Below are 25,868 nucleotides of genomic sequence, written 5' to 3'. Positions count from 1 at the left end.
AAAGGTTTGATTCCCAGTCAGAGCACCTGCCTGGATTGTGGGTTCCAAGCAACCAATCAATATTTCTCTTATACATCATTGTTTCTCTCCTTCTTCCCTCCCTTCCCATTTCTCTAAAAATAAATAAATAAAATATTTTCAAAGAAGCCTGAAGCATTAGAAAAAGTTAAGTGCTTCTATTAAAGAATTCCGATTTAATTAACCAGTTATTAATATTAGTTGCCATTTAGCAAGCAAAGTGTATTATATGGCTATTATATATATTTTAATCTCTGCTTTATATTTAATATAGATAAAGTTTTGTGATGAATTTAGTGCTCTATAACTTACATTCTTCATAAAGTTTTATTTTTCTTTATAAAACATAATTAAGCTATGTCCTGTTCCTGGTCTCTGGTATCAGTGCCAGTGATTGACTAACCGCCTGACTCATGCAGCCAGACCCTAGGTCTCCTGCTGTGTGGCGCCAGGTGTTCAAATTAGAGGCCTGCGCTTAGGAAAGTGTAACCAGCCTCCTTAGTAACGTCAGGTTGTCATTCGACCACAAACTTATATGGGGTGTCAAAAATCCTACCATAGATGGTCACACTTCAGCTGAGCTTACTGTGGTACCTGCTCAGAAATAGTATAATTGCAATTAGTGGTCTCCATATAGGATATTCCTTTCTTTTACATCCTTTACATCTTAGTTCTTTCAGGCATGGTGGAACCCAATGTACCAGCAAGTGGATCCTAACTGTGGATGTAGAACCTCAATGCTGATGTTTAATTATAACACGGAATAGCCTAACTTCAAAGAACACTTTCATGTGCGGCTTTCATTTCCTAAGAGTTTCCATAGCTCTGGCACATTCTTTATCTTAGCTCTTTTTAAAAAGTAGAGCATCAAATCTGAATTTGTTTATTTTGCATGTTTGTTTTTCAAAGCATTCACATATGGTAGTGATAACTAATGTCCTTTCTCTGCAGACCATGGACCTGCACTCTTGTCCGAAGCCGATTGTATTTGTGTTGCACACGTTCTTATCGGCCAAAGTCACTCGCATGGGACTGCTTGTATGAGCAGCAAAAAATCAGAAAAGAGCCTTGAATGTCACCAGAAATATTTCCACCTCCAAAAAAAATTTTAAGCACAAAAAGAAAGCTCTTTTCTCTATCCTCCAGCACAGTGCCTTGACAAGGACCTGCAAATCACTGCTGACCCGTAACCGTGTTTAAAGAAGAGCCTGCCTTTCACAAGCTACCATGGCCAGAATTTCTAGGACTCTGATAAGCTCCAAAATGAAGCTATTGATTTATTGTCTGGCTTCCTAACATGGTTTCTAAGTAATTCTGTTTAATTCTCCTTATACAAAGGGTGGCTCATTGTTTTTCTTCTTGGACATAGTCAAATATCTAAGAAGTTGTTTTCCTTCTTCTCTTCTTGTAGGATTTATTTCAAACTTAGCTTTGGATGACTGTCTCTTCCCAGGTGCTAGTTTGCAGCAGCCCATGCTTCTTGGTCATTCCAGCTAGGCTCTCCGTTGTGTTGGCATTTTGGAGTTTATCGTCCTGCCTTGCTCACTCCTTCCACCCTAGGAGGTCCTCGAGTTTTATCACCAAAGCGTTTTTCCATCTGCCCCAGCTCTCACTGCATCCCACGCTGGCCATTGCGTCCCACTGCATCACCAGCTTCACCCCTCCTAAGTGCTAACTTTAGGTCTTAGAACTTGCAAAATTTGATTTGCCTTGCCTTCCACTTCCTTGTTGTTGGTGACCAAGTTGAAAAGCAAGTTGGAAACCACTGCTTTAAAAATAAGTTTTACTCATTTGAGGATTTTCTGATTTTCTCTTTGGTAGGAGCCAGGAGATATGGTTAAGATTTATTTTAAAAGAAAAATCCTCATTTTAACCTAAGCCATTTTTTATTGCTTACCAAATGTGCCTTTGGTTAGGGTTAGTGGAGCTTTATTAGTCACTATTTGAATAACTGGATGTCACTGCCATTCCAGGGAGATCATCTGTCCTAGTTTCAAAGAATAGCCTTTGAGGCAGCTTTCTTTCGCGGTGTCTTTCCTAATGGGCAGATATCTTTGAGGAAGATAAATCCTGGAGAGCAAGCTTGTTTCAAGAGTAGAATTTACGGGAGAAGTGGGCTTTGCAGCGCAAACAAAATATCAAGTTGTTTTGGGCTCTGTGCACCCATGTGGGATCCCGTCTCTGGCTCTGGCTCTCTCCATTTGTGGCAGCAGAGTGGCATGAACAGGCAGCTAACTCAAGACTCAGTGTGAGTTAGTAATGCGTCCTGCAGTGGGCAGTGTGACAAGACCATGGAACAGCTGCCTGGGTTTGCTAAGCAGTAAGATGGCTGACTTTGTGGTACTGGAGAGCATATTTGGCTTGTTATGTCTAATTATGAAGTGTGTATCTGAAAACTTTTAAAATAGCATAACAGCTATATAAAACGTCAAGTAGCACAGTCCCTGGAACTCAAAGAAAGGTAATATTGGCGCGCTGCTCTCTGTGTTTTCTCAAGGAAGGACTGGGATTAGTTCTCATTTACCAGATTGATCAGGAGTGCCAGAAGAGGATGTGAACACTATGGAGGGTGGAGCTATTTGGTTTGAGTGCAGACTGATGTACAGGTGGGACGTATGAAAGAGCCGAATCATGAGTGGAAAGTTCTAGTTAGACATTGTAACCCCGTTGTTTTCACTGCTTCCCTGTGTATGGTGAGATTAACCATAGGCAGAGGCTGGGGAGAGATGTCTCTTCTGCCCCCAATACCAGTCCCCAAAATGAATGATCTGATCCACTTAAAACTGGAAATTTAAATCTAGACTAGAATATGTCCTTCAAGAGCTTTCTGTGTTTTGGAAATTCATAAACCCAAGTTTGGTTCCATCTGGAGTTAAGTTTACAAATTAGGAAAGAAAAAATACCTTGAAGGTCCTGCTATGATTTCTGGAAGAATTTGGACACATAATACTCTCAGATGAGGGAGCTTAGACATTCTTTGCAGTGAGAGTATTAATCTGAGAAGATGAATCATGTAATCACAGACTTTGGCAGCAAAGCCATTTAGCCGAGGTTTTCTGTGTTAGTGTGAAAGACTAAACCCCTGAAAAGATTTTCATGCAGAACTTCTGAGCCACCTGCTCAATAGTTACATGAAAAAGGGTCTGTAAAAAGGCCGTAATTAAAATGTGGGCAGAGGCAGGGCATGTGTGCATTTCAGACCCTTTTGCTCCAACTTAAACCATCATGGATAGCCCCTAGGTTCATAGGGTTTTTAATACTTAATAGGGTTTTGAGTCATGGTGTGAAATGAAATTGTATGGGAGGTTTCCTGTGACCACTAGCACCCCCAAGGGCAAGAGCCCTTAAGCCTGTTTAGCATACGTCAACAGCTTTCCAATGATGGATGACCAGGTTGTTCTTCCATTGAGTGTGTTTGTGGGATTTTCAAACCACAAATGTAGAGCTGTTTATGAATGAGACAGCCTTGATAAATATGTGTGTATTTTTGATCCCCAGTCGGGATCTGCATATGAGGAGGGCTGACTGTATCCATTGCTCTACACTCTTTCATGTAAAGAACGTGAGCGTCCGTGGAGTTTGGTGTCCATGACCGGTCCTGAAGCCAATCCCTTGTGGATGCCATGGGACGGCTGTAGATACGTTTCGGAGAGTCAAATGCCAATAAGTGTATTTTCGACTACATGGGGAGTTGGCACTCCACTCCCCACATCCTTCAAAGGTCAATTTGTACTTTGTATTTAGATGCCAAAATATGGCAAGTTATTTTCAAATGATAACTAATAATTGACATTTTTGACATTTCATATCTTTTATAGAACAGCTGATTTTTCATTTCCTTTTTATGTTGAATTAGGAAAATGGCTTAGAATGTTGTGGGCTTCTATGTGTAGAATGTAAAGCAATTGCAGAACAGTGTTCCCCTCATTCCAATGGACCACTTCCTATGCCCCCGAGACCCGGGCTTAGACATCTTCTCCATATTCCACACAGATGCCTGTAAAAGCAAAGGCTCAGTTACTGCTTTTCTGGAAAAGGTAAGCCCTTTCCTGAAGTTGTCAAATGAACCTTACCTGGAAATTAATATGTAATATTTTATATGAAGAAATACTTTATACACTATTTATTAGATATTTGTAACTGTAAACTCACCTACCTAGTAGACAGAGTTTCAGGTTAAATATTGGGACATGGACAGGCCATCAAAAATACCACTTTAGATGTCATCCACCTATTTTAAAGCCATGTCAGTTAGCACTTTGGGGGCTAGGGAAAGTCTGATTGTGCCTGTTTTTATCATCTATAATCTCACAGACCTTGACATTGGAAATTACTGCATGGCAGGAGAGACTGAAGTATTTATTTCTTACATTTTTGTAAGTGGAAAAGCCTCTAACCAACAAATGAAGTTGTTACTGATTGTTTTCTTATCCTCCTAAGCAGAAGGGTAACAAAGCTTTTTTTCAGCTGATTAAATGCACTTAGCTAATAAACCAAATTTTTTTCTTAAGCTGTGTGGAATCTGGATAAGATTACATTTCTCCCAGAAAAACAAGTTTTACTGTAAGTTGTTTTGATGGACAAAAGTGTGACCATAACTTTTGAGAAAAGGTTATGATGGATTTTTGTGTGTGTGTGAGAACCTCCAGGTCTTCTTGTTTAATTTATGTGCATGTGGATATATTTGTATGTTTTCAAAAACATGGAAGAATCTCCATATTTTTAATGCAAATTATCTTGTAAGCTGCTATGCAACTTCTTTTAAAAGCCCTACCTACTTAAAGAATTAAACATTTTTGAAGCTTTCAGGGAAGACCTGTAGACTTAAGCACTTTCTCTGCTTTTTTGTATCTTATCTTGGACACTTACGCTAAATTATGTTATTGTTTTTACTGGTTATAAGCTATTGATTGTACATAATATTTAAACCATCCAAATATCCAGCATACATTTCCATGTCGCTGCCATCCGCTATTGACACCATGAATGAAATGGCTAGCTAGAAAGCCAAAGGTTGGTTTTTTTCAAACCCTAACAAAAAAGTAAATGCCAGATCTCTTTGGTTTCAAAACATTGTTTGGTCTGATATGACTATCTGTGTAAGAAAAGAGACTTGTTTAACTGTGGGATGCTTAAACTTTTCAGTTGAATTTGACTGTAGCCATATCCTGTTTATGTATCTTTATCAGGTATATTATGGGGCAGGTGATACTATATCCTGTCTTCAGTTCAGAAATTTCATTCAGTTGGAATTGTTACAGTGGCTCCTGAAGATGAAAACAAAAGAATCTGCCATCTGCTACCATTCTCTATGCCCCAACTTCAGTTGCTTGGAAATCTGGAATAAATTTTGACTTTTAATATACTTTGTTTAAAAACCAACCACAGCAGTCATACGTCCCCCTTCCTCCTACCTTTTTAAGCTACATCTTTCACTTTGCTGAGTATATAGACACTCGATAAATGTTTGATGATAGACAGTTTAAAATAATTATGCTTTACATCAGGATTCTGTTATCTTGAGCAATATAGCTGTTCCTATGGTGTAATGATATTAAGTGAAATTTATTTTACACTAGTAGTAGACAGCTTAAGTGGCTGATTTGAAACCCTTTGTCTAAAAAAACTAAAACACCTGGCAGATAGGTGATTCAAGTTCATCCTGTAAATGATGGATTGAATTTCAGGTTAAGGTGAGGTACAGTAAGTAGGCATGTACAGCACCTGTTTCCTTGTCTCCTTCTGACACTAGCTGAACTGCCAACTGGAAGAATTATTGCTGTATATTAACTAGAAAAACATTTTAACAAGATTTCTTCTATTATTTCAACACTGATATACTTGAACTTAATCTCTTGCCACTTATTCTTCCTTTCTACTTCAGGTGACTGAACCAAAGCCTATTCTGCTTTTCAAACTGAATCTATATTTGATAAAATGCATACATATGCTATTTGCAAATGACTGCTTATTTTCCAATGAACATTTAGTTATATTCAACAAAAATCTACCATATGAGCTGTAACCCTTGAATTGCCCCAAAACAGACTAGTTGGAACTAAAAGGCTATAGTAGAGAAATTATCAATGCTTTGTTATTCAGGGGTGGACAAAAGTAGGTTTACAGTTGTTCATATGGAAAATAATTCAGTAATCAAAAAAATAATAATACAAGAATAAGCTCCATTTTGTGTACTTATAAGTGTAAACCTACTTTTTCCTATCCCTGACAGTTCAGGTTAAGTGACCTGATAGATTTCTAACTTCTGAGTCCTCCACGTACCTCACTCAGTTTTGCAGTGATCGTCACCTCCATGCCATTGACACAAATGCTTCCTTAGTTTTGCGTCCCTCTTTATCCCAGTCACATACACACCCTGACCCTGGGTGTTCTGTCACCTCTTCCAAAGTGATAGAAGTCTTGTATGCATAGACAAAAGGTTCTCTGTAGGCTTGGAGAAATTTTGAAATTGCAGAGTTAATTAACAGTATATTAATTTCTGTAGCCTTTCATCTAATAAGCATTTACAGTTCTTCACAGGCACTCGGAAGGGTCCGAAAGAAAGTTCCCGACCTCAAGTAGCACATAACCCATCACTTCTCAATCACGCCACGCCCCCTGTCAGTCCAAGGTTAAGTATAAAACCACTTCACCAAAGCATGTCAGAAGTTCTGCTCATCTGGCAAACTGCATGGTGTTTGAAAGGACACCCGATCTTTGGGCCATGCCAGCATGAAAGGATTCCAAGCACATTTCAGTAGGCTGGTCTTTTCATCATGCATAATTTTTTTAATGCAAAATGAGGATTTTAGTCTGGGAAGGAGAACACTGTAGAATATTCTTAGGGAGATAAATCACAACAATTTTCTATTGCCCAAAGTGGATCAATGGGAAAGTTTTTAAAGAAATGCTGCTTTTAATGATAATGAGCAAAACTAACCCGCCCCTATTTCTAAATTGTGCTGGCCCACTCATTTTCATACTTACACCCTTTAAAGATCTCATCTGCTGTAAGTCCTTACACATGGTAGGTGGAGTATTTCTTCTTAATGAGAGCTCAAAATGGAGATATTTAAAACTTAGTACAATCCCACTTATTCTAGACACTGGCATTCAAACTCAGTAAAAAGGGCACTTAAAAGACAATGAGAGATTATTTGAATATTTCCATAATTTTTTTATAGTAACAGCCCTTTCCTGTCCAGCTGCTTTCCTTTTATCACTAGGGTCAGCCTTTCGGGTAACGTCCTTCATCATGCTCAGATAGGATCTGAACTCTGTGACTGGAATGGCAGGGGCACGTACTCTCATGGGTTCCTTCCCCTTTGTTTTCAAGTGTCCTGGAGTTGTGCACACACCTCCAGTGTCCTTGTCTCGCCTGCCCTTTGACAGTCAGGTGCTAATGATTATATATTATTGGAACCAGCACATGAGTATTGTCATGTAAGTGTCTGTTCCTCCCAGGTTGGAAGAAGGCTTTTCTCCTGTCTCGGTCCTGCTCAGAGTGGGTGTCAGTTATGTTGTTTTCACCTCTGTTTTGTCAATTAAGAGAATTGGGGGGGAGGAAATTATTAAAACTAAGTTTTGGGTTTGGCACAGTTCTCAGTCGTGATGATACTCTTCACAACTTAGAGAAAATCCGCCCTTCCTGTAAGATCCAGTTTTGTCTTTCCTTTTCCTGCCGTGTAGGAAGGACTCCAGTGTTATGTTTACAATCTGTTGGGTGGATTCAGTGTGATAAGACCTTGGTACCCAAAGAATTGTTTCCCTTTTGGTATCGGACACAAGGTCTTTTAGAAGAAACTACTACCTGTGAAGACCTATTTTGGCTAATCTGTGCAAACTCTGATTATACTCACTCGTTTGTATTCTGTCCCACACTACTTTCATTTTCGTGAAGTATTTAGACTTAGAAGAATTAAAAGTATGTGATATTCTGAGGGTGTTTTTCCTTCTTTTTAGAAGCCTGTATTTAAACAAGACTTTTTTTCAGTGTTGTTTCAATCCTGGCATCACCGGACTACCAAATCAACACCGATGGCATAAAACAGGGCAGTGTTTGTGTTCTTGGTTAAAAAAGGAGAAAGCTTTATGTAAGTGTGCTCTAGAAATACAAACGCATAGACAACACTTTCCCTGAGTTGCACCTCAACGTATAGCATTGTATATTACAATGAAAGTTTGTAACTTAAGGGTATTATATATATAAATAAATATATACCTTTGTAATCTTTATACTGTAAATAAAAAAAATGCTTTTAGACTTGTATTTTTTCCATTCTTCTAATGTTAAAATAGTCCCAAACCTACCAGAGAGTCTTAAGAACAGTACAAAGAACCTCTACATCACCTTTACCCATTTTCCAGCTGTTAACATTTTACCACATTTGCTCCATCATTTTTTTTTCTTTTCCAGACATGATGCTCTATCAGCCTTAAATTCTCTACTGTGTACCTCCCAAACACAAGGACACTCTCCTGTGCTGCCAGCAGCCAGCCCTCCCAGTTAGGAAACCAACATTGTACAGCGCGCTACCACCCCGTCCACAGACCCCATTCAGATGGTACCCATTGTCCCAGTGATGTTTTCCTTTCTTGCATGAGACCCTCCCTATCCAGTACCAAATTGTGTTTGGTTGTCATGTCTCATCAATCCCTTCTGGTGTTATTTTTAAGCAGATTCAGGGCAAATCCAAACTCTTATTAAAAACTTAGTTTGGGTTCTCGTTTCATCTTTGTGATGGTAGCTTAATCATTGGATCATCCGAGCTTTATCACACTTTGAGTCACACACAGGAGTAAGAGGGGAGATGGTTCCTCAGGAATCGTATTAGGAATCATCAGTGCTCCATTTATTTGAGTGTCTGTCACTCACTTTGTGTGACATCTTAGCCTACCTCTCCAAGATGTTACTCACCTAAACCTGGTTTTTGTTCTCCACACTGCTCTTGGTCCCCCATCCTAGGTGTTCCTCAATAAACTATTAGGAGCCTGTTCCTTGGCACGAGCCCTAGAATGCTGGAGTCCGTCTGGTCTGGTTTTACTAAGTTGTAATAGCTAAGCAGAGCTGACTCACTGGCCTGAGCTTGGGTTAACAAGTGCCACCTTCTCAGCATCAGAATCCAGTCTAGAAAAGTGATGTGCAAGAAAGAGCGAATGGAATGACTTCCTACCTGAAGTGTGGGAGCTGAGAGTCTGGTTTCTGCTCTCCTGAGAAAGTTAGAACTTAAACGTACTGATCTGATTCAGAATTATCAAGCCTAAACAACGCCCCAAGTGCCAGCCCACAAATAACTTAAATTGAGTGCCTTTATTCCCCCTTTCCTCCTCAACTTACTCCATCATCCCCACCAACGGCACTGCCACTGCAGAACTGAGGGGTTTCTCAGAGTCTGTTTTCAGGATTTCCAAGGAGAAAGTCAATGACTAAGTGAGAGGGGAGGAAATCCCATTTCCTGTTGTCAGCAGCAGCAGCAGCAGCACCTCAGGACAACTGTTCCTCTACAAGGTGTCTGGAGGGCAGGCTTGTGAAAGACAGAAGGTAAGTGAGAGGTCCAAGAAAGTTGTGGAGGCAGAACAACTTGAAGACGCCCACAGCCAGTGGATGGCAAGCCCAGAACTTGTTAGGGGCTGAATTGTGAACTGCCAAAATTCACCCCACAGCACCTCAGAGTGTGTCTGTGTTTGGAGACAGAGCCTTTAAAGAGATGGCTCCATTGAAATGGGTCCATCAGGATGGATGCTAATTCAGTCTGACTGGTGTCCTTATAATAAGAGGAAAGTTGGACACAGATACTGGCTGGGGCGTGAACCCATAGACCAGAGACCCTGAGAGGACACAGCAAAAGCGTGGCCATGCGCAAGCCAGGGAAAGAGTCCTCAAGAAACCAACACTAACACTTTCATCTTGGACTTCTGATCTCCAGAGCTGGGAGAAAATACATTTCTATTGTTTAAAGCAACCCTGTTTGTGCTATTTTGTTATAGCAACCCTAGCAAACTAATATAGCCCTCTTCTTTTTTTTCTTCCTCACACAACATTTGATCATTTATTCCTTAATGTTTTTTTAAATTTAGATTTATTTATTTATTGTTCAAGTACAGTTTTCTGTCTTATATTCCCAACCCTGCCCCGCCCCCCCCAGCCCTCTTTTAATTGTAGGGATTTTTAAATTTTAATTCCATCTTTCAACTTACACAGCCCATCTAATATGTGGGGTTAATACGTTCTCCAGTTCTCTGCCTCACTCTCACCCACCAGCTGGAGTCCCTCTCTTTTGTTTGCTCATTTATTAATTCTAATAAGTTGATTATTAATTCTCCCAGCAGATATTAAGTGCCTGTGCCAGGCCCTGCCCCCTCAGTGAGGCAAAAGGACAGTGACTATGCCAGAGGCCAAACCAGCAAACAAAAGCTTCCCCACTCAGTTCTGTCAGTATTTAAAAGAGCAGAATGTTTGAGGTAGAAGCTAAGAAGCCACGACTTCCAGGATGTGTGCTTCCCCATCTCACCCAGACTCATCAGAGACCTTATCCTGCCACTCGGGTCATTATCCCAACTCAGTCCACAGGGATGCTCAGCACTTTGGCCTTTTGGTTCTTGACCTCCCCATATGCCCCATCACATCATCTCACCATCTTCCTGCTCCCATGGTTGCCCGTTGGACTGCATTATTGCTGAAACAACCATTTCCAAAATCAGTATCTGAAGCATCCCTCTCCAGCGTGCTCTCACTGTGACCATCCTTCAATCTTTTGGGTCCTCACTAGTACACTGACTCTTACTTTCTTCCTATGCGATTACCTGGCTCTGATTCCATGCTCACCAAACCTGTGGATCTCTTTGCTGCTCCGTCTTCCTAGCAGTCACCTGGGTGAATCCCTGCATCTAAAGATCTGAGTACTGGGGAGAAAGAAACAAGGCAAATCGGTACCTCTATACATTTGTAGAGGTTGCCAACCTTCACCAGGTTTGCCCCTAACTGCTGACTTCTGGTTCACTTTAAATTTCAAACCATCTTTACTCTCCTCAAACCCCAGACCTCCCTCCCCCCTCCCCCCTCCCTCAGCAGTTTTTCTTTCCTTCCATTTACGGAGAAAATAGAAGCCACCCAAAGGCACTCACCTACCTTCCTGTTACCTTCTGGTCGACACAGGTAAGCATCTATTTACTTCTCTCCTGCTACAATGTCTAATGCCAGTCCTCCTACCCATTCCTGTTCCCACTGATCTTTATTTTTTTATTTTTATTTTTTTTAAAGATTTTATTTATTTATTTATCTTTAGAGGGGAAGGAGAGAGGGAAAGAAACATCAATGTATGGTTGCCTTTTGTGCATCCCCTGCTGGGAGTTGTCCTGCAGGGAACTGGACTGCAACCCAGGCATGTGCCCTGACTGGGAATCGAACTGCAATCCTCTGGTTCGCAGGCCCACGCTCAATCTACTGAGCTACACCAGCCAGGGCCCCACTGATCTTTACTAGATACTTTCTACTGGTTTTACAAACATGCTCAACTCTTCTCATATTAGTGTCAATCAAAAACTCCTTTCTGAACCCCATGATTCCTGCAGCCATTGTTCTGGGCCTCCCTTTCTTTCCCCCAATCTTTTTGAGAGAGTTGTGCCTCCCCATGGACTGCATGTCCTCATGACCCACTCACTCTCAACCCTCTGCAGTACGGCTTCTGCTTCCATCACTTACTGAAACATCTCTGGCTGAGGTCATCAGTATCTTACATGTCACTTTCCGCCTTCTCAGCTGCATTAGGTACTGTGTCCCACTCTCCTTATTCGCAGTCCTCCTGCGCCCCTGCCTTGACTTCCGAGACACTCTTCTGGCTATCCTACCTCTCCAGCTGTCTTTCTGAGCTGCTTTTGCAGGCTCATCCTCCTCTGGTTGGCTAAACAAACGTCCATGCTTTGTCCTAGGCTCTCTCCTCGCCTCACGCTATATTCTACTCTTCCCTAGGAGATGTTATTCAAACAACTTCCATTTCCACCTATACCCAGATGTCTCACAGATGTGCATCTCCAACCCTCATCTTTATTCTGACTTCCAGATACACATATCTGACACTTGACATTTCAAAGGCATCTCAAACTCTTCACCCCTCTACCTCCTGCCCCAAACCTGATCTTTTTCCAGTACTCTCCATCTCAGTGGCACTACCATTGGTCCAGGTGCTAAAGCCAGTAACCCAGGAGTCCCCTCCTGACCCTCACCATATCCCATATCTAATCCACTTCTGAACACTTATGATTTGTCTTCCAAAACTTCCCCGTTCTGTGTATGTCTCTCCAAGTCCCCCTCCCCCAAGTCCAAGCTTCCCTTACTCTTCTGGACCACAGCAATAGCTTCATATAAAATAGCCACCCCATCCCTGCAATCTGTTGTGCATACAACGGTAGAGTCATCTACCCAAAAAAAGTTTCTCATTGTTCTTAGGATAAAACCCAAAATCTTGACCATAGCCAAATGTCCTGGCCCCTTCCAAACTCCCTGACATCACTTCATCCGGGGGCAGCAGACTTAACTACTTTCTGCTCTCTGGCTATCTGAGCCTTCTTCCAGTTTCTTAAATTCCACCAGTGGCCTCCTTAGGGACTCAGGACCTTTGCACAGGCTGTTTCATCAACCTAGAATGTTCTGCCCCAGCCCCTTCAACCCTTAATTAATGGGAACCTTTCTGACCTCCTATCTTGGGCAGTTGGCTGTTAGAAGCCCACACAGCACATGGGTTTTCACACACAGGCTTACTACATAGTTTTTCCTGATGTACATTATCTTTCTCCTTAGACTGCAGGTCCCCCTAGAACTGTTTGTATCATTCCTGTATCTCCAGAAACTACACAGAGCTCCACACATAGTCTATGTTGACTAAATGTTGTTAAGTGAATGAATGGGAACAGCCAACCTGCTATACTGAAGTTCACCGGAATAAACCCCCTAGCTATAAAGGTTTAAGGAAACCACTTTTTCCGAAAGAGGAAAGTAGAAGCGTTAATATGAAAAACAACTACCTCCAACAAAAAAAAATACCTTTAGACAGAGCCATGGGCATTATAAATTACCAGGCACTGGGACCCAGTGGAGTACACTGTGTTTACATTAGCTAGCTCACTCAGTACCCTCAAAAGCCAGAAGAGGTAGCTACTGTTTATTAGTTATACCCATTAAATATCAGGAACCCAGAACTTTTGGAGCTAACGTTTACTACCCTACAGACGCTGTTTCATTCGAAGTGGGGTCTGGGACTTGAAGTTCTACCCAGCTCTGCCTCTGGCCCCGCCCCCAGGCCCCACCCCAACCCTCCGGGAGTTCGCGGCCCCGCCCCCGCCCCGCCCCGCCCACCCCCGACACGCCCCCGCCGTGTCACAGCCTGGGCGGCAAGGAGTGGTGCCTGCAGTGCTGGCCGTGACCGCTGGGGGCAGCCGCGCTGCTCAGGCCCGACCACTCTGGGCCGCGTTCCTCTCTGGTTCTCGGAGGCCACTCCAGCTGCCAGCAGCCGCCCTTCCCCGCGCCGGACCTAGTACCTCGGCTCTCCGAGGCCGGACCGAGGCCGCAAGCAGCGCTGCGGGGTGTGAGGCGGACCCAGGAGATGAAATGACAACGTCAACCCTCCAGGTACCTCGGCGCGGCCCGGCCGGTTTGCAGAGGCCGCAGGAGGCGCGGCGGGGCCTGCTCGCCGGCAGCCTGGGCGGGCGCAGGGCCTCCTCAGAGCCCCGCCGCCCCGTAGCTGCCTGCGCCGGTTTCTGTGTTCACCCGCTCGGAGTCGAGGGCCACTTCCCTTCCAGAACGCCCGGCCCTGCTGCCCTGGCCGAGCCCCGAGGCCGCTACGTGCAGCTGGCAGCCCCCAGGCCGCCGTGGGGCTCAGCCTCACCCGGGCCTCACAGTCGCCGCCTGGGACGCTCGGGCCCGCAGCCCAGCTGCTCACTGTCCCTCCTCCTCCTGCCTCCTTTCCAGCAAGCCCCTGCTTCTTCCCTGTTCTCCGATTTCCTTTTTTCGGGCAACGACCCTTCATTCATTGCCTAGATTGTGCAGGGTGGTGCTGGGGTGGCGCCACCTGGATGCGTGACTGACCCACCCAGTTGCTGCCAGTCCTGCTTGGCCGGAAAACATAAACATGGGCAGGCCTCTGACCAGGGTTTGAGTGTCGACTCTGCCACCCACACTAGTATGTGACCTTGGGCTAGTTACGTGATCCTAGTGTCTGGAGTAGGGTTGTTGTGACAGTGACTCTAGATTAGTTCCGGTAAAGCATTCTTAACATGTTGTCAACTACATAGTAAGTGCTCAGTTAAGTGATGACAGATACAGAGCTTGGGAGAGTTAGGCAGGACTTCCTGGAACAAGTGGCATTTGACGGAGTCATAAAAGGATGGGTAGTCATTCAGATTCCTGGAGGTGGAGGAGAGATGGCTGCTTCAGGTGGAGGAAAAAGCAGGAACAGTGGGGAAACTTCCACCTGCAGGTTCCACCTGCCTAGTTTTTTGTATAGCCTGTGAGCTAAGAATGTTTTTTTTTTACATATTTTTATAAACGTCTTTATTAATATATAACTCATACAGCATACAATTCACCCATTTAAAGTGTGCCATTCAATGCTTTTAGAATATTCACAGTGTTTTGCAGCCATCACCACAATCACTCACCCCCAAAATATTTGCAGCCATCACCACAATCACTCACCCCAAAAGAAACCCTGTACCCTGTAGCTTTCACCCCCCCAACTCCTCTATCCTTCCCAGCCACTAGTCTATTTCCTATCCCCCTGGATTTGCCTATTCTGGGCAAATTTTATATAAATGGATATTATACAATATGAAGTCCTTTGTGACTGGCTTCTTTCCTGTAACATATGTTGTAGGCTTTCATATTTTTAAAAGGATATGTGAAAATCATGAAATTCAAATTTCAATGTTTGTAAATAAAGTTTTATTGGAACACATCCCTGCTCACTTGTTTATGTATTGTCTGTGGCTGCTTTGGGGCTACCAAGGCAGGGAGGAGTTGTTGCTAGAGAGATTGTATGGCCAGCAAAGTCTAAAATATTTGCTCTCTGGTCATGTTCTGAAAGTTTGCCAGTTCCTCTTGTTAGTACATTTTCACAGCCCTTTTCTTTCATCCTCATCTTTTGCAATACGTGTTACTACAGGTGCAGCAGGGCTGGCAGTTTTCTCACCTTACCCTCCTGTTATGCAAAACTGTCCCTCTCCAAATTGCACCTGAGTCCTTTTGCACTTGAAAAACTGTATGTGGGTGGCAGAAAAATCTCAAGTGCATTCATTAATGTAGTATCAAGAAGCTGAGAAGAGATGGGCCTGCTCTGCCACATACCTGCCACATACCTGTCTGTCCCCATCTTTCAAAAGTACAAAGCTAAACCAGAAGCTGCATAGAGTGAAGAAGTCCGAGGAACTGCGGGTATTTGTTCTGGAGAAGAGAACCAAGAACCGCCAGGAACAGGGACACCCCTTTCATGTGTTATCTGAAGGGCTGTCATCCGGGAGAGAGTAGGCAAGTGAAGCCTGTGTTGAAGCTAATCCAGTCAGAAGGTTTAGGGCTCCTAGCCATTCTCTATTTGTAGGTAGTGGAGGGTGCTGAAGCTTGAAAATAGCCTGCAGTCTCACCTCTCCTCATCTCTCTCTTTTTTTAAATTTTATTTATTTATTTTTAGAGAGAGAGAGAGAAAGGGAGGGAGAAAGGGAGAGAAACATCAGTGTGTGGGCCTCTCATATGGCCCCCACTGGGGGAGTTAGCCTGCAACCCAGGCATGTGCCCTGACTGGGAAATTGAACCGGTGACTCTTTGGTTTGCAGCCTGCGCTCAATCCACTGAACTACACCAGCTAGGGCCCTTTCCTCATCTCTTCAACCTAGTGAGTTAACATCAACTTAGCCTGACCTACCCATGTTAGTTTTGTAGAGCTATCTGTGTCTCTTTTTGAGACTTCTTGCTTTCAGATGGGGAAGGGCCGCACAAAAGCCTGGGCCCTGCCAAGAGCTGGTAGGAGGTTTATTGTTTGCTGTGAGTGGAACTGTGTGTATAGCAGTGGGATTGGCCTGCCTGGTGTCTAGTACCGTATCAGCTTGACAATGATAATTCTGGGAGTGCTTCCTGGGCTGGTGAAGCTGTGGTTTCTAAAATGGGATATGTGAGTGTGGGGCAGCTGCCTGAAAGATCCAGAGTGCTGCAAGTTCAGTCTAGAGCACAGGCTACAGGATTTACGAGATGCGCAAAGACACTCACAGAGCTCTTAAAAGGTTCCAGAGGGCTGTTCCCCTCAATTGGCAGCACATATATGCCTGTGGGGTAAGCCAGCACTTTTATTACTGGAGATGCTGGCAAATTGACCCATGTGTCTAAGTAACTTTTCGCTAGGTATCAACTTGATGAAACCATCATTTCTTTTCAGCCTAGACAAGCAGGTTGGGTCGGCAGATCCCCTTTAAGTTCATCTCGTAAAATTCAGATCGATGAAGGACTTTCTTGCTGGCTGGCTCTTCTCTGGCCCTTGAGGTCAAGTGCTTTTTCTGGCCTCCCTGCTAAACAACACAGGAATCAATTGGTTCTGGTGTTTCTCTTGTTCCAGGCTCTAAGTCAGGGTCCATTTCTCTTTCCCTTGAGGTACGAAATAGAAACTGAACTTTCCCTGGGAACTGTAACCTGAGCTATTTCATCAGGCTTCCGCTTGCTGAAATCCAGAGTGACAGCTGAGGAGGAGGTTGCTTTCATTGCATTGAGTGCCTTGTGAAGAGGGATGGCTATCTTTTAAAACATCCTTTTAAGGCCTTTTGCGTTAATGTTAAAAGTAGGTCAACATAATGGTCTGTGACTGACTAATTCCCGGGCTTGGTGAGATCTCCCATCAGTATAGTCCTCCTGTTTGGTACCCCAAGGCTTTTGGATCCCTTGGGAAGCACTGAGCCATTCACTTTGCCTTTTCAGAAAGCCATTGATCTGGTGACCAAAGCCACAGAAGAGGATAAAGCCAAAAATTACGAGGAGGCGCTCCGACTCTACCAGCATGCCGTGGAGTATTTCCTACACGCTATCAAATGTGAGTCATGGGCCCTCCCCAGCCACCGAGCCCCTGTGAGAGGAGAGCGGGCCCCTGGGGACTCACAGGGCCTCTCTTGGGTTCTCCTTTTGCAGATGAGGCACACAGTGACAAGGCCAAGGAGAGCATTCGAGCCAAGTGCATGCAGTACCTAGACCGGGCAGAGAAGCTTAAGGATTATTTACGGAACAAGGAGAAACATGGCAAGAAGCCAGTCAAGGAGAATCAGAGTGAGAGCAAGGGGTGAGTATGGGGGAGGGCAGGATCTACCAGGACCAGAGCCCCCACAAGGACGTGCCCTCTTCCTCTGTTGCTGTCATTTTTGGTGCTAATGCCACCTTGCACTTCCACAGCACCTTTCTTCCAGGGAATTTTACTCACAGCAGCCCATAGCTGCTTTCGTCAAACGCTTTCAGAATAACTCTGTGTACACTATCTCGTTGGATCTGGGCTGGGCAGCTGGCGTGGCAGTTACTAGCCTTGGACTCTGCAGCCAGACCCTCTGCGTATAACCCAGAAAGTGGCTCTGCTACTTTCTAGTTGTGTGGCCTTTGGACAAGGGCCATGACCTCCCCCTCCCCATCCCCATGCCTCCAGGCTCCTCATTGGTAGGAGGAAGAAGTAGATAATGGGACTTCACTCCTGGCGTTGCTCTAAGGAGCAGATGAGATGATGGGGTGAGGCCCTGAGAATAGAGCTTGGTGTGCAGTGGGGGTTAAATAATGTCAGCTGCGGTTGCCATCAGGTGTCCTCTTTAACCTGTGAGGCAACAGCCTCAGGTTCAGAGATTGCCAAAGTTGCAGAGCTGGAACGTGGGGCCTGTGTGTGTTCCCTCTGCACTTTCTCTCTTCGTGTCTGTGGTTTGCCCACTGAAGATTCCAGTTACCTGAGCACAGAGGCCAGTGGTGTCCTGGAGGTGAGGGGAGGATCCTGGGCAGGATGGCCAAGGAGTAGAGAGAGGTGGGTGTTGTGTCAGCTGTATCACCAGAGATGAGAGGCTCTGCTCCTGGGTGCAGAGGAGTCCCTGGAGTGAGACCCACCAAGGAAGGGACAGGAAGCCAAGCATCTCCAGGAGGGCTGCAGGAGTTTTGAGGATGGCAAATCACTTACATCCGGATAGGGATTGGTCTAGGCTGGGGGAGGGGGAACGACAGCGGCTGTGTTTCTTTTCCAGGTGCTCCCCTGTAGACCTAAGAAGACTTACCTCTTCTCCAAGTCAGAGCCACTTGCTGTCTGGTTTTGAGTCCATATGAGAGGCCAGTGAGAGCTCCAATTGCTTGCCTTGCCTGGCTGCTCTTGAAGTCCAGCCAAAGCACATGTCCCACACTGGGCTCTAGAAAGGGCACATGTCTCTGTTCTTATCCCTTTGGTGAAGCAACGAGGATGGGTTATGAGAGTTTCCTAGAGGATCCATGTAGGCCCTGAATGTACTCGGGGTAACTGTCTGTGGGTCCGTCACCACTGTTGAGCAGGGAGAGCATCCCTTTACCACCAGAGCCTGGCCTCGCTCTGAGAGCCTCCTTACCGGCCTTCTCTTGCTCCAACCTATCATCTTCTGTCTCCTTTCCCAGCAGCGATAGTGACAGTGAAGGGGATAATCCAGAGAAAAAGAAATTGCAAGAACAACTGATGGGTAAGAGGCTCGAGGCCCAGGGCTGTGCTGGGGGCAGGGAGGTGGGGGCTCTGGGTTGAAGGCTCTGCCTCCTGCAGGTGCCGTTGTGATGGAGAAGCCAAACATTCGGTGGAATGATGTGGCCGGGCTGGAGGGGGCCAAGGAGGCCCTCAAAGAAGCTGTCATATTGCCAATTAAATTTCCACACTTGTTCACAGGTAAGGGTTGAGCCACCATAGGTCCAGATGTAAAAACCTCAGCTTCTGAGGCAGCAGGCTCAAGGCTCTCACTCAGAAGGTGTTCAGGAGCAGGTGGCAACCTAGCTCCCTTTGCCCTTCATGGATGAGGCCTGGCCTTCTCGGGACTCCCACTGGGAAAGGCCCCAGGGCATGCCCATTGTGGTCATCTAATCCTTGGCTTCTCTTGGTGTCAGAAATGTCTTTATGACTAGAACTTTGATTTGATTGTCCCAGTGGGTGGGCAGGGTCAGGAACTAGTGCCAGCCACTGTCACTTTGCAAAGTCATGTGGGTCATGAGCCAGCATGCTCTTGGCAGGTAATTTAATTCCTTTTACTCCTTTGCTTTTAGAATCAGTGTGTTGTAGAACTTTCCATTTCTGACTGTATTTACAGTGACTAAGGCCCCTCTGCTTTCTTCTGTTCCCCTTCCCCAGTCAGAAGCTAACTTCATTCTTTCCCACAGGCAAGCGTACCCCCTGGCGAGGGATACTGCTCTTTGGACCCCCTGGCACAGGGAAATCCTACCTGGCCAAGGCGGTGGCAACAGAGGCCAACAACTCCACCTTCTTCTCTGTGTCCTCCTCAGACTTGATGTCTAAGTGGTTGGGGGAGAGTGAGAAGTAAGTCAGCCCCAGGCCCTGCTCTGCTGCCATCCCCTGCAGTTGCGGGTGGCCCAGACCCCCTGCCTGTGGAGTCACCTCCGAGAGGAGCTGCCATTGGATCTTAGGGAGCAGTGGCCAGCAGAGGGGTATCTTGCTAGCTTGTTGGGTGGGATACTGTCCTGACTAGGACGGCTGAAATGGGAAGGGAACTTGGAAGAGATGAGTCTTTGTGAAGAGAAGAAAAAGGCACTCCCAATAATTGGGTATCGGGTGAGCATCCTCTGCTGGGGACTTTGGAATTAACTTATTTCCCACACCGACTCCTGTTTTGCAGGTGATGAAACTGAGGCTGAGAGGGAGGGAAGTGACTAGTCTTAAATCCAGAGCTAGTGGAAGGGGCTGCCAGGATCAAAGCTGACGTCAGGCTTGTGTGTCCTCTTGGTACAGAGCTGCCAGGGGATTTGTTACCTCCACTGTGTTTTCTGACATCCAAGCATGACTAGAGTCTCAACCTCCTTGTCGGAAGGGTGACAGAAGTGGTGACTGGGACTCTGGCTGGGCCTGTCCCAACCCCATTGTGCCAACCCCATTTTCACCTTCACAGGCTAGTCAAGAACCTGTTTGAGCTGGCCAGGCAGCACAAGCCTTCCATAATCTTCATCGATGAGGTGGATTCCCTCTGCGGATCCCGCAATGAAAATGAGAGTGAGGCTGCCCGAAGGATCAAAACAGAGTTCTTGGTCCAGATGCAGGGTACGTGCTCTTCTTGGGTTTCCTTCCTAGTTCTAGAAGCAATTCTCAGCCCGTCTCTTTTCATTGTGGAGAGGTCCCTATAGCGTTGCCCTCCTCCCTGCCCCTCCTGAGGCAGGCAGAACATCGGGGCTCTTTGCTCCAGGGAAGCTGGAGAGCACCCTCCCACCCCCGACCACCGTGGCACGTGACACAGGGATGGCAGTTGAGTACAGAGCCCCCAAGGTTCTTTCCCACAGGTTTTGACCAATCCCTGCAGGTGTGCTGAGTCAGTGTCTGTGTTTCCCTTTGTCTCTAGGGGTGGGGAATAACAACGATGGGACTCTGGTTCTTGGTGCCACAAACATCCCGTGGGTGCTGGATTCGGCCATTAGAAGGAGGTGAGTCTTCCCCAATAGGAGCCAGGGGCTGAGCTCTTTCTCTGGCCATGGTCAACGTGCCACCACAGCCGGGGATGCAGCCTGACCTCATTTTTCTGGAGGCTTCTCTGTGTCTGCCTGATGAGCAGTGCCCCGAATGAAGCCAGCTCTGGAGGGCCCTGCTGTGCCCCTGCATTAAGACTCCTCCTCCATCTGCTCTCAAGTCCAGCCGTGTGCTTGGCTCTCTAGGTTTGAAAAGCGGATTTACATCCCGTTGCCAGAGGAGGCTGCCCGTGCCCAGATGTTCCGCTTGCACCTGGGTAGCACCCCCCATAACCTCACGGATGCCAATATCCATGAGCTGGCTCGAAAGACAGAAGGCTACTCAGGTGCAGACATCAGCATCATCGTGCGGGACTCCCTCATGCAGCCTGTTAGAAAAGTACAGTCAGCAACACACTTCAAAAAGGTGAGTGAGCCAGCAAGGAATTGCTTAGAAAGTGTCACAAGAAAGGGGATATCAGCTTCTTTTGCCAACTGACACACCTTGGGTCTCCTGGAGAACCAAGGGCAAGTGCAGAGTGACCCTTTGGTCCCAGGGGTCAGGGTTGTATCTGCTCTCCCCTTCCCTGCAGTTCTTGCTTGAGTGTGACCATCTCAGACCACATGAACCTAGAGGTCAGGGTACCATGGCAGTCACCTCCACCACCCTCACTGTCAGCACTGTGCTAGTGTGTGTGGTGGGCCTGACTCAGTGTTTAAAAAGTTGTAGGTACAAAACCACACAGTGTAAGGAGGAACTCCATGCAGCAGATCTGCTAAGCGTCTGCCAAGGGCCCTGCTCTGTGCCTGGTCTCATTCTAGATGCTGTGGAGACGTTGGTAACCGACCTCAGCAGGCAGAAATCTCTGCCTTCTAGGAGGCTCCTTTCTAGTGGAGGAGTCAAGCAACAACCAAAACAGACTCATTTCTCGGAGGGCGGTGAGGGGCAAGAGAGCAGGGAAAGGAGGTCTGGCATTTCCGAGGTTGGGGAGGGGGGCAGGTTGCACTCTTTAAGGATGGGCCACACTGGGTGACATTCGAGTTAAGAATTGAAGTAGGTGAGGGAAGGAACCTTCGGATATTTGGGAGAATGTTGCCAATAGAGATTTCAGTTGGAAAAACATTTTTGATGTCGTTGCACTCATGGTGAAACTTGAGTTAATTAGGAATAGGAAGATACCAAGGCATTTGGGGCCACAAAATGAAATTCTGAAGGACATGGCTGGAATAGCATGCTGACCTTGAACTTCTGAAATCAGATTTCAAGCCACTTCGACTACTCAGTCTGAGAGTTTTGAAGGAGCCCATCCTTCCTCAGACAATGACCTAGAGACCCAGGCATTCATTCGTACCCTGCCATTACCCTCTGTTCAGGACCCAGAAATCTGAAGTGTCCTGCCCCTTCCTCCAAAACCAAGGGGCAGCCCCTTCAGCCAATCAAATTCCTGTTTGGTTTCAGGTCTGTGGCCCTTCCCGCACCAACCCTAGCATTATGATCAACGACCTCCTGACCCCATGCTCACCAGGGGACCCAGGGGCCATGGAGATGACTTGGATGGATGTCCCTAGTGACAAACTCTTAGAACCTGTGGTTTGCATGGTAAGTGGCCATCTGGAAGGGAGGACTGCACAGCCTGGAAAATTGGGGGCTTGGCTCCAAAAATTAAAATCAGGTTTTCCCCTTTTCTGTCCTAGGCAGTTGTGGCTCCTTCTAAACAGAGAATGGCCCTTGGGTTTCTGAGTAGCTAGGGCTCCTGCTGTTAGACTTAGTGAGAGCCCAGGATGGAGGCCATACTATTAGAATTTTATTTTCTTCAGCAAAAGGGTAAAGGCCAGGTGATATGACTGCCTTATTCCACGGGGTTGGCTTGTTCTGTACATGGAAGGAACCAGCGAATGAATGTCCGCACCACGTGATTTGGTGGAGTTGCATAGGCAGCCTCTCACCTGGCTAGTCTTAACTTCCCCTTATCCTAGTCTTGCTGATGGTCTTGCCCATTCTATGTGACAGCTGTCTGCCTTGTGGCTGGTATGGTGGGTGTGCAGTTAGAAAGAGCTTCCCACAGGACATAAGAGAGGATGGGATCTTAGATTCCCTCAGACTGGAAGTAGGCCCATCTGGAGATGACATGAGCTGCCTTGGGAGGGAAGAGCATCCCTGCCCCAGGAGGCATCCAGGCAGAAGCCAGGCAGCCGCAGGAAGTTCTGCGTTTGGAGCTGGGGCTGACCTCGCAGGCTGGCCTCTTCCTACCCTAGACTGCAGGGGTCTGTGCTGCTGGGAGGCTGAGGGCCTGGAGCCCAGCTACTCCTCAGCCACATGCTCTTGTCTTTGCAGTCGGACATGCTCCGGTCTTTGGCCACCACTCGGCCCACCGTGAATGCAGATGACCTCCTGAAAGTGAAGAAATTCTCAGAGGACTTTGGACAGGAGGGTTAAAAGCTTCTTCACTCTGGTGACAGTGAAGGTGGGAAGTTGATTGGGGTAAATTCATGCACTCCCCATGTCGGCAGCCAGACAGGGCTCCAGGGCTTCTCCTAAAGTCCCTACAGTGTCCCCTCTGCTGTCTGGCCGCCAGTCAAGGAGCAGGAAGGAGGGGGCTCCCAGGCACAGAGACGCAGAAGTACATTCGGCAGCCAATGAGATACTGGTTCTTCTTACTTCCTCCTCTTCCTCTTGGATGCTCACCAACTCCTTCTCCTGCCCCTCTGTATTTTTTTAAACTGTTTTTTGTTCTCCTAAATTAATGCTGCTTGGATTTTCATTTTGTTTATAAATAAAGTTAAAATCACCTGGAAACATCAAGGAGTGGGAGCCCGTGCTGTGGGGTTGGTGCAGCAGACCTGCAGAGGCCCCATGGCTCATTCCTTTCAGACCCAGATTTGCTCCTTGTGAAGAATGACTGATGCCCTGGATCCCCAGCCCAAGCTCTGCCTGTAAAGGCCAAGAGTAAAGCCAGGCCATTCGCACCTCCCTAGGTTGGCATCCTGTGTCCTGTGTCCTCCTTGCAGGAGGAGAGGATGGTCTGTGAGCACAAAGCTGTGTGAATCAGAATGAGTGGAGGCAGTCAGGCGGGTTTCACTGCTGCCTTTTCTTCCCTCTGAATGTGAGAACACAACCCAGCCACTGGCCCCGGGTCCCTGCCCTGGAAATGTGCTAATAAATCCTTTTCCCTTCTTGAGCCACCTGCGTGATCTCTTTGACTCTTGTCTGGAGCTCTTCAAAGGCCATGCTTGCTTCCACTGGAAACACCTCCTTCTGGATTTCTCTGCTGTCTTCTCTCCTGCAGAGTAGGAAGGAGGAATGTTGCCGACTGCTGCGGTGCCTAGGCCTGTATTCCAGATGGGTTCGTGAGACCTTTATTTTCCCAGGGACTGGAAAGTGTGGCCAGGAGTGTTGAGGGACTTGAGTTTTCCTTCCTGTTCAGCCTCCAGATCAGAGTGTCAGATTGGGAAGCCTGTGAGCCAGATGTGGCCTGCAGCTGTTTCCTTTGCTCTGCTACCAAAAATCAAGGGTAGATATAAAAATTCAGTTAGGTGATGCTGGGCCTGTGTCCCCTTGAGGCAGCCTATCAGCTGCTGCTGAGCAGGAATGGCTTTACTCAGATGGTGACATGCTCCGCAGTTCACTAGCCCCATTGGCCTGTTCACACATTTGCACTGTTTGCCTAGTCGCTCTGGCCACTTGAATTTGTGACCCCTGATTGGGAGACACCCAAGGCTCCAGAGTCAGCCTTGGAAATGCTGTCTGACAGGGAGCAGAAGCAGGAGAGGGTGACTCATATTGACCATGAACATCTGTGAAGGCAGAAAAGGCCTGGCCCCATACCAGCCCTTCTCCCCTCCCCAAACTGGTATCTTCAAAACCAAAGGGTCCAGAACTGAGTGCACGGTCAACTCCTGGATTGTTTTATCCTTGCACTGTGGTGGTTCTTTGATCTGATTAGGAGTGTCTGCTAAATTGAGCCTACTTTTGCTTAGTTTCTTGAAGGCTCGGGCTCAGGCCCTGTGCTCCTCTCCATTACTGGTGGGTTAGCCCTGCCTCGTGACTTGGAGCACCAGCCTGCCTGACCTTCATCCAGGTGATACTTACACAGCAACTGTGACTGAAATTTTTGTTACTTGCTCTGGAGTTCCCACATATTTCTTAGTGAGTTATGTGCCCTCAGCCACCAGTTACATTTGTAAATGCTGAACTAGACACCAGGATAAGACACTGCCCCTGCCTCTCATTTCAACATTGTGTTTAGTTTTATTTTTTTACATACCTCTAGTTACCTTTACTTCAGTCAGAAAGTCTTTGCCTTCTTTTGCCTTTAAACCTGCTTCCTCATTTTACTGCTTGAAGGCTTAGACTAGTCACAGGGGTTAACAGAAACTTTAGGGCTGCAAGGGTTTGTCTTCATGGCTCTAGGCACAGCTTTCAGGCACCCACTGAGGCTGAACTAACCTCAGACTGATTCTGTGGCCTCACAGTCTCTGTTAATTATGACTAATACCTACAGAGGAATTTCCTCCCCTAAATGCTTATTCTGAAATCCACTTCTTCCCTACCAGGAATTCTGTTCTGAACTTTCTGTCTAAATTGGCTTTCACTGCAGCCGATTCTCAGTAGCTGTAACACCCATTAGCTCCAGATGCTGATCATGTGTGGGTTTTATGGCTAACACATCTGCCTGAGGTGGAAGAGAATGTCTTAATTGGAAATGCATTTGCCTTTGGGCTGTAGTATCTTAACTTGTAGACCGAATCCTTTCTTCTGGGTGGATTTGGTCACACAACAGTAAATCTATATTGTCAGCAACAGAGATAGCCGCTGCCCGTCTCCAGGGTCCACTCTGAGCAATCATTAACTCTTGGGCTTTAAGGTCAGGAAGCTGAAGCCGAATGCTAGTAAGGACTATTAACTTCACAGCACTGTAAGAAAGCATCAGAATGTTCCAAGGGCCAACTTGCAAGAACTTCTGACCATCGTGTTCAGAAGTGAAGTCTGACTTTCTGAAGGACCCATGTTTTCACCGTTGAGGGCTTTCTACACAGTTTCCCAGTGGTCAAGGGTCTCACCTTACCTGGGGTAGTGTGAGGTCCTGTTCCTCTCAAGTTTAATGCGCAGAGAGCCAATTCACTTTCCCTTGTCTTCACAGGCCTTCCAGACTTGGCTTGTTTAGAGAAAGCCATAGAGGAGAGT

General features: G+C 46.3%; 2 protein-coding genes across 3 annotated transcripts in view; both read left to right on the top strand.

Annotated features, from left to right (window-relative positions):
* The window catches only part of SNTB2 (syntrophin beta 2), an 85,697-nt gene extending 82,934 nt beyond the window's left edge, over nucleotides 1–2,763 (top strand). Inside the window, exon 7 of the mRNA XM_037041400.1 lies at nucleotides 970–2,763. Within this exon, the coding sequence (XP_036897295.1) occupies nucleotides 970–1,062 (93 nt within the window). The 3' untranslated portion in view covers nucleotides 1,063–2,763. The remainder of the gene's footprint in view (nucleotides 1–969) is intronic.
* Nucleotides 2,764–13,475: 10,712 nt separating this feature from the next.
* On the top strand, nucleotides 13,476–23,862 carry VPS4A (vacuolar protein sorting 4 homolog A). 2 transcript variants are annotated; one of them, XM_037041396.1, is made up of 11 exons: nucleotides 13,476–13,642; nucleotides 16,967–17,078; nucleotides 17,174–17,321; nucleotides 18,653–18,711; nucleotides 18,789–18,908; nucleotides 19,394–19,550; nucleotides 20,137–20,285; nucleotides 20,581–20,662; nucleotides 20,891–21,110; nucleotides 22,143–22,283; nucleotides 23,019–23,862. In XM_037041396.1, the coding sequence occupies exons 1-11, from the start codon at nucleotides 13,622–13,624 to the stop codon at nucleotides 23,118–23,120; spliced, it is 1,311 nt and encodes a 436-aa protein (XP_036897291.1). In that variant the 5' UTR covers nucleotides 13,476–13,621; the 3' UTR covers nucleotides 23,121–23,862. The 2 variants fall into 2 exon arrangements, with proteins under 2 accessions (XP_036897291.1, XP_036897290.1); XM_037041395.1 differs by having other exon boundaries at nucleotides 18,650–18,711.
* Nucleotides 23,863–25,868: the final 2,006 nt, after the last annotated feature.

Source organism: Sturnira hondurensis, unplaced genomic scaffold (assembly GCF_014824575.4).
Source record: "Sturnira hondurensis isolate 20B ecotype Veracruz unplaced genomic scaffold, ASM1482457v3 Scaffold0003090, whole genome shotgun sequence".
NCBI classification, from domain to species: Eukaryota; Metazoa; Chordata; class Mammalia; order Chiroptera; family Phyllostomidae; genus Sturnira; species Sturnira hondurensis.
Note: the sequence above shows the minus strand (reverse complement) of the source record. Positions and strands in the feature narration are given on the sequence as shown.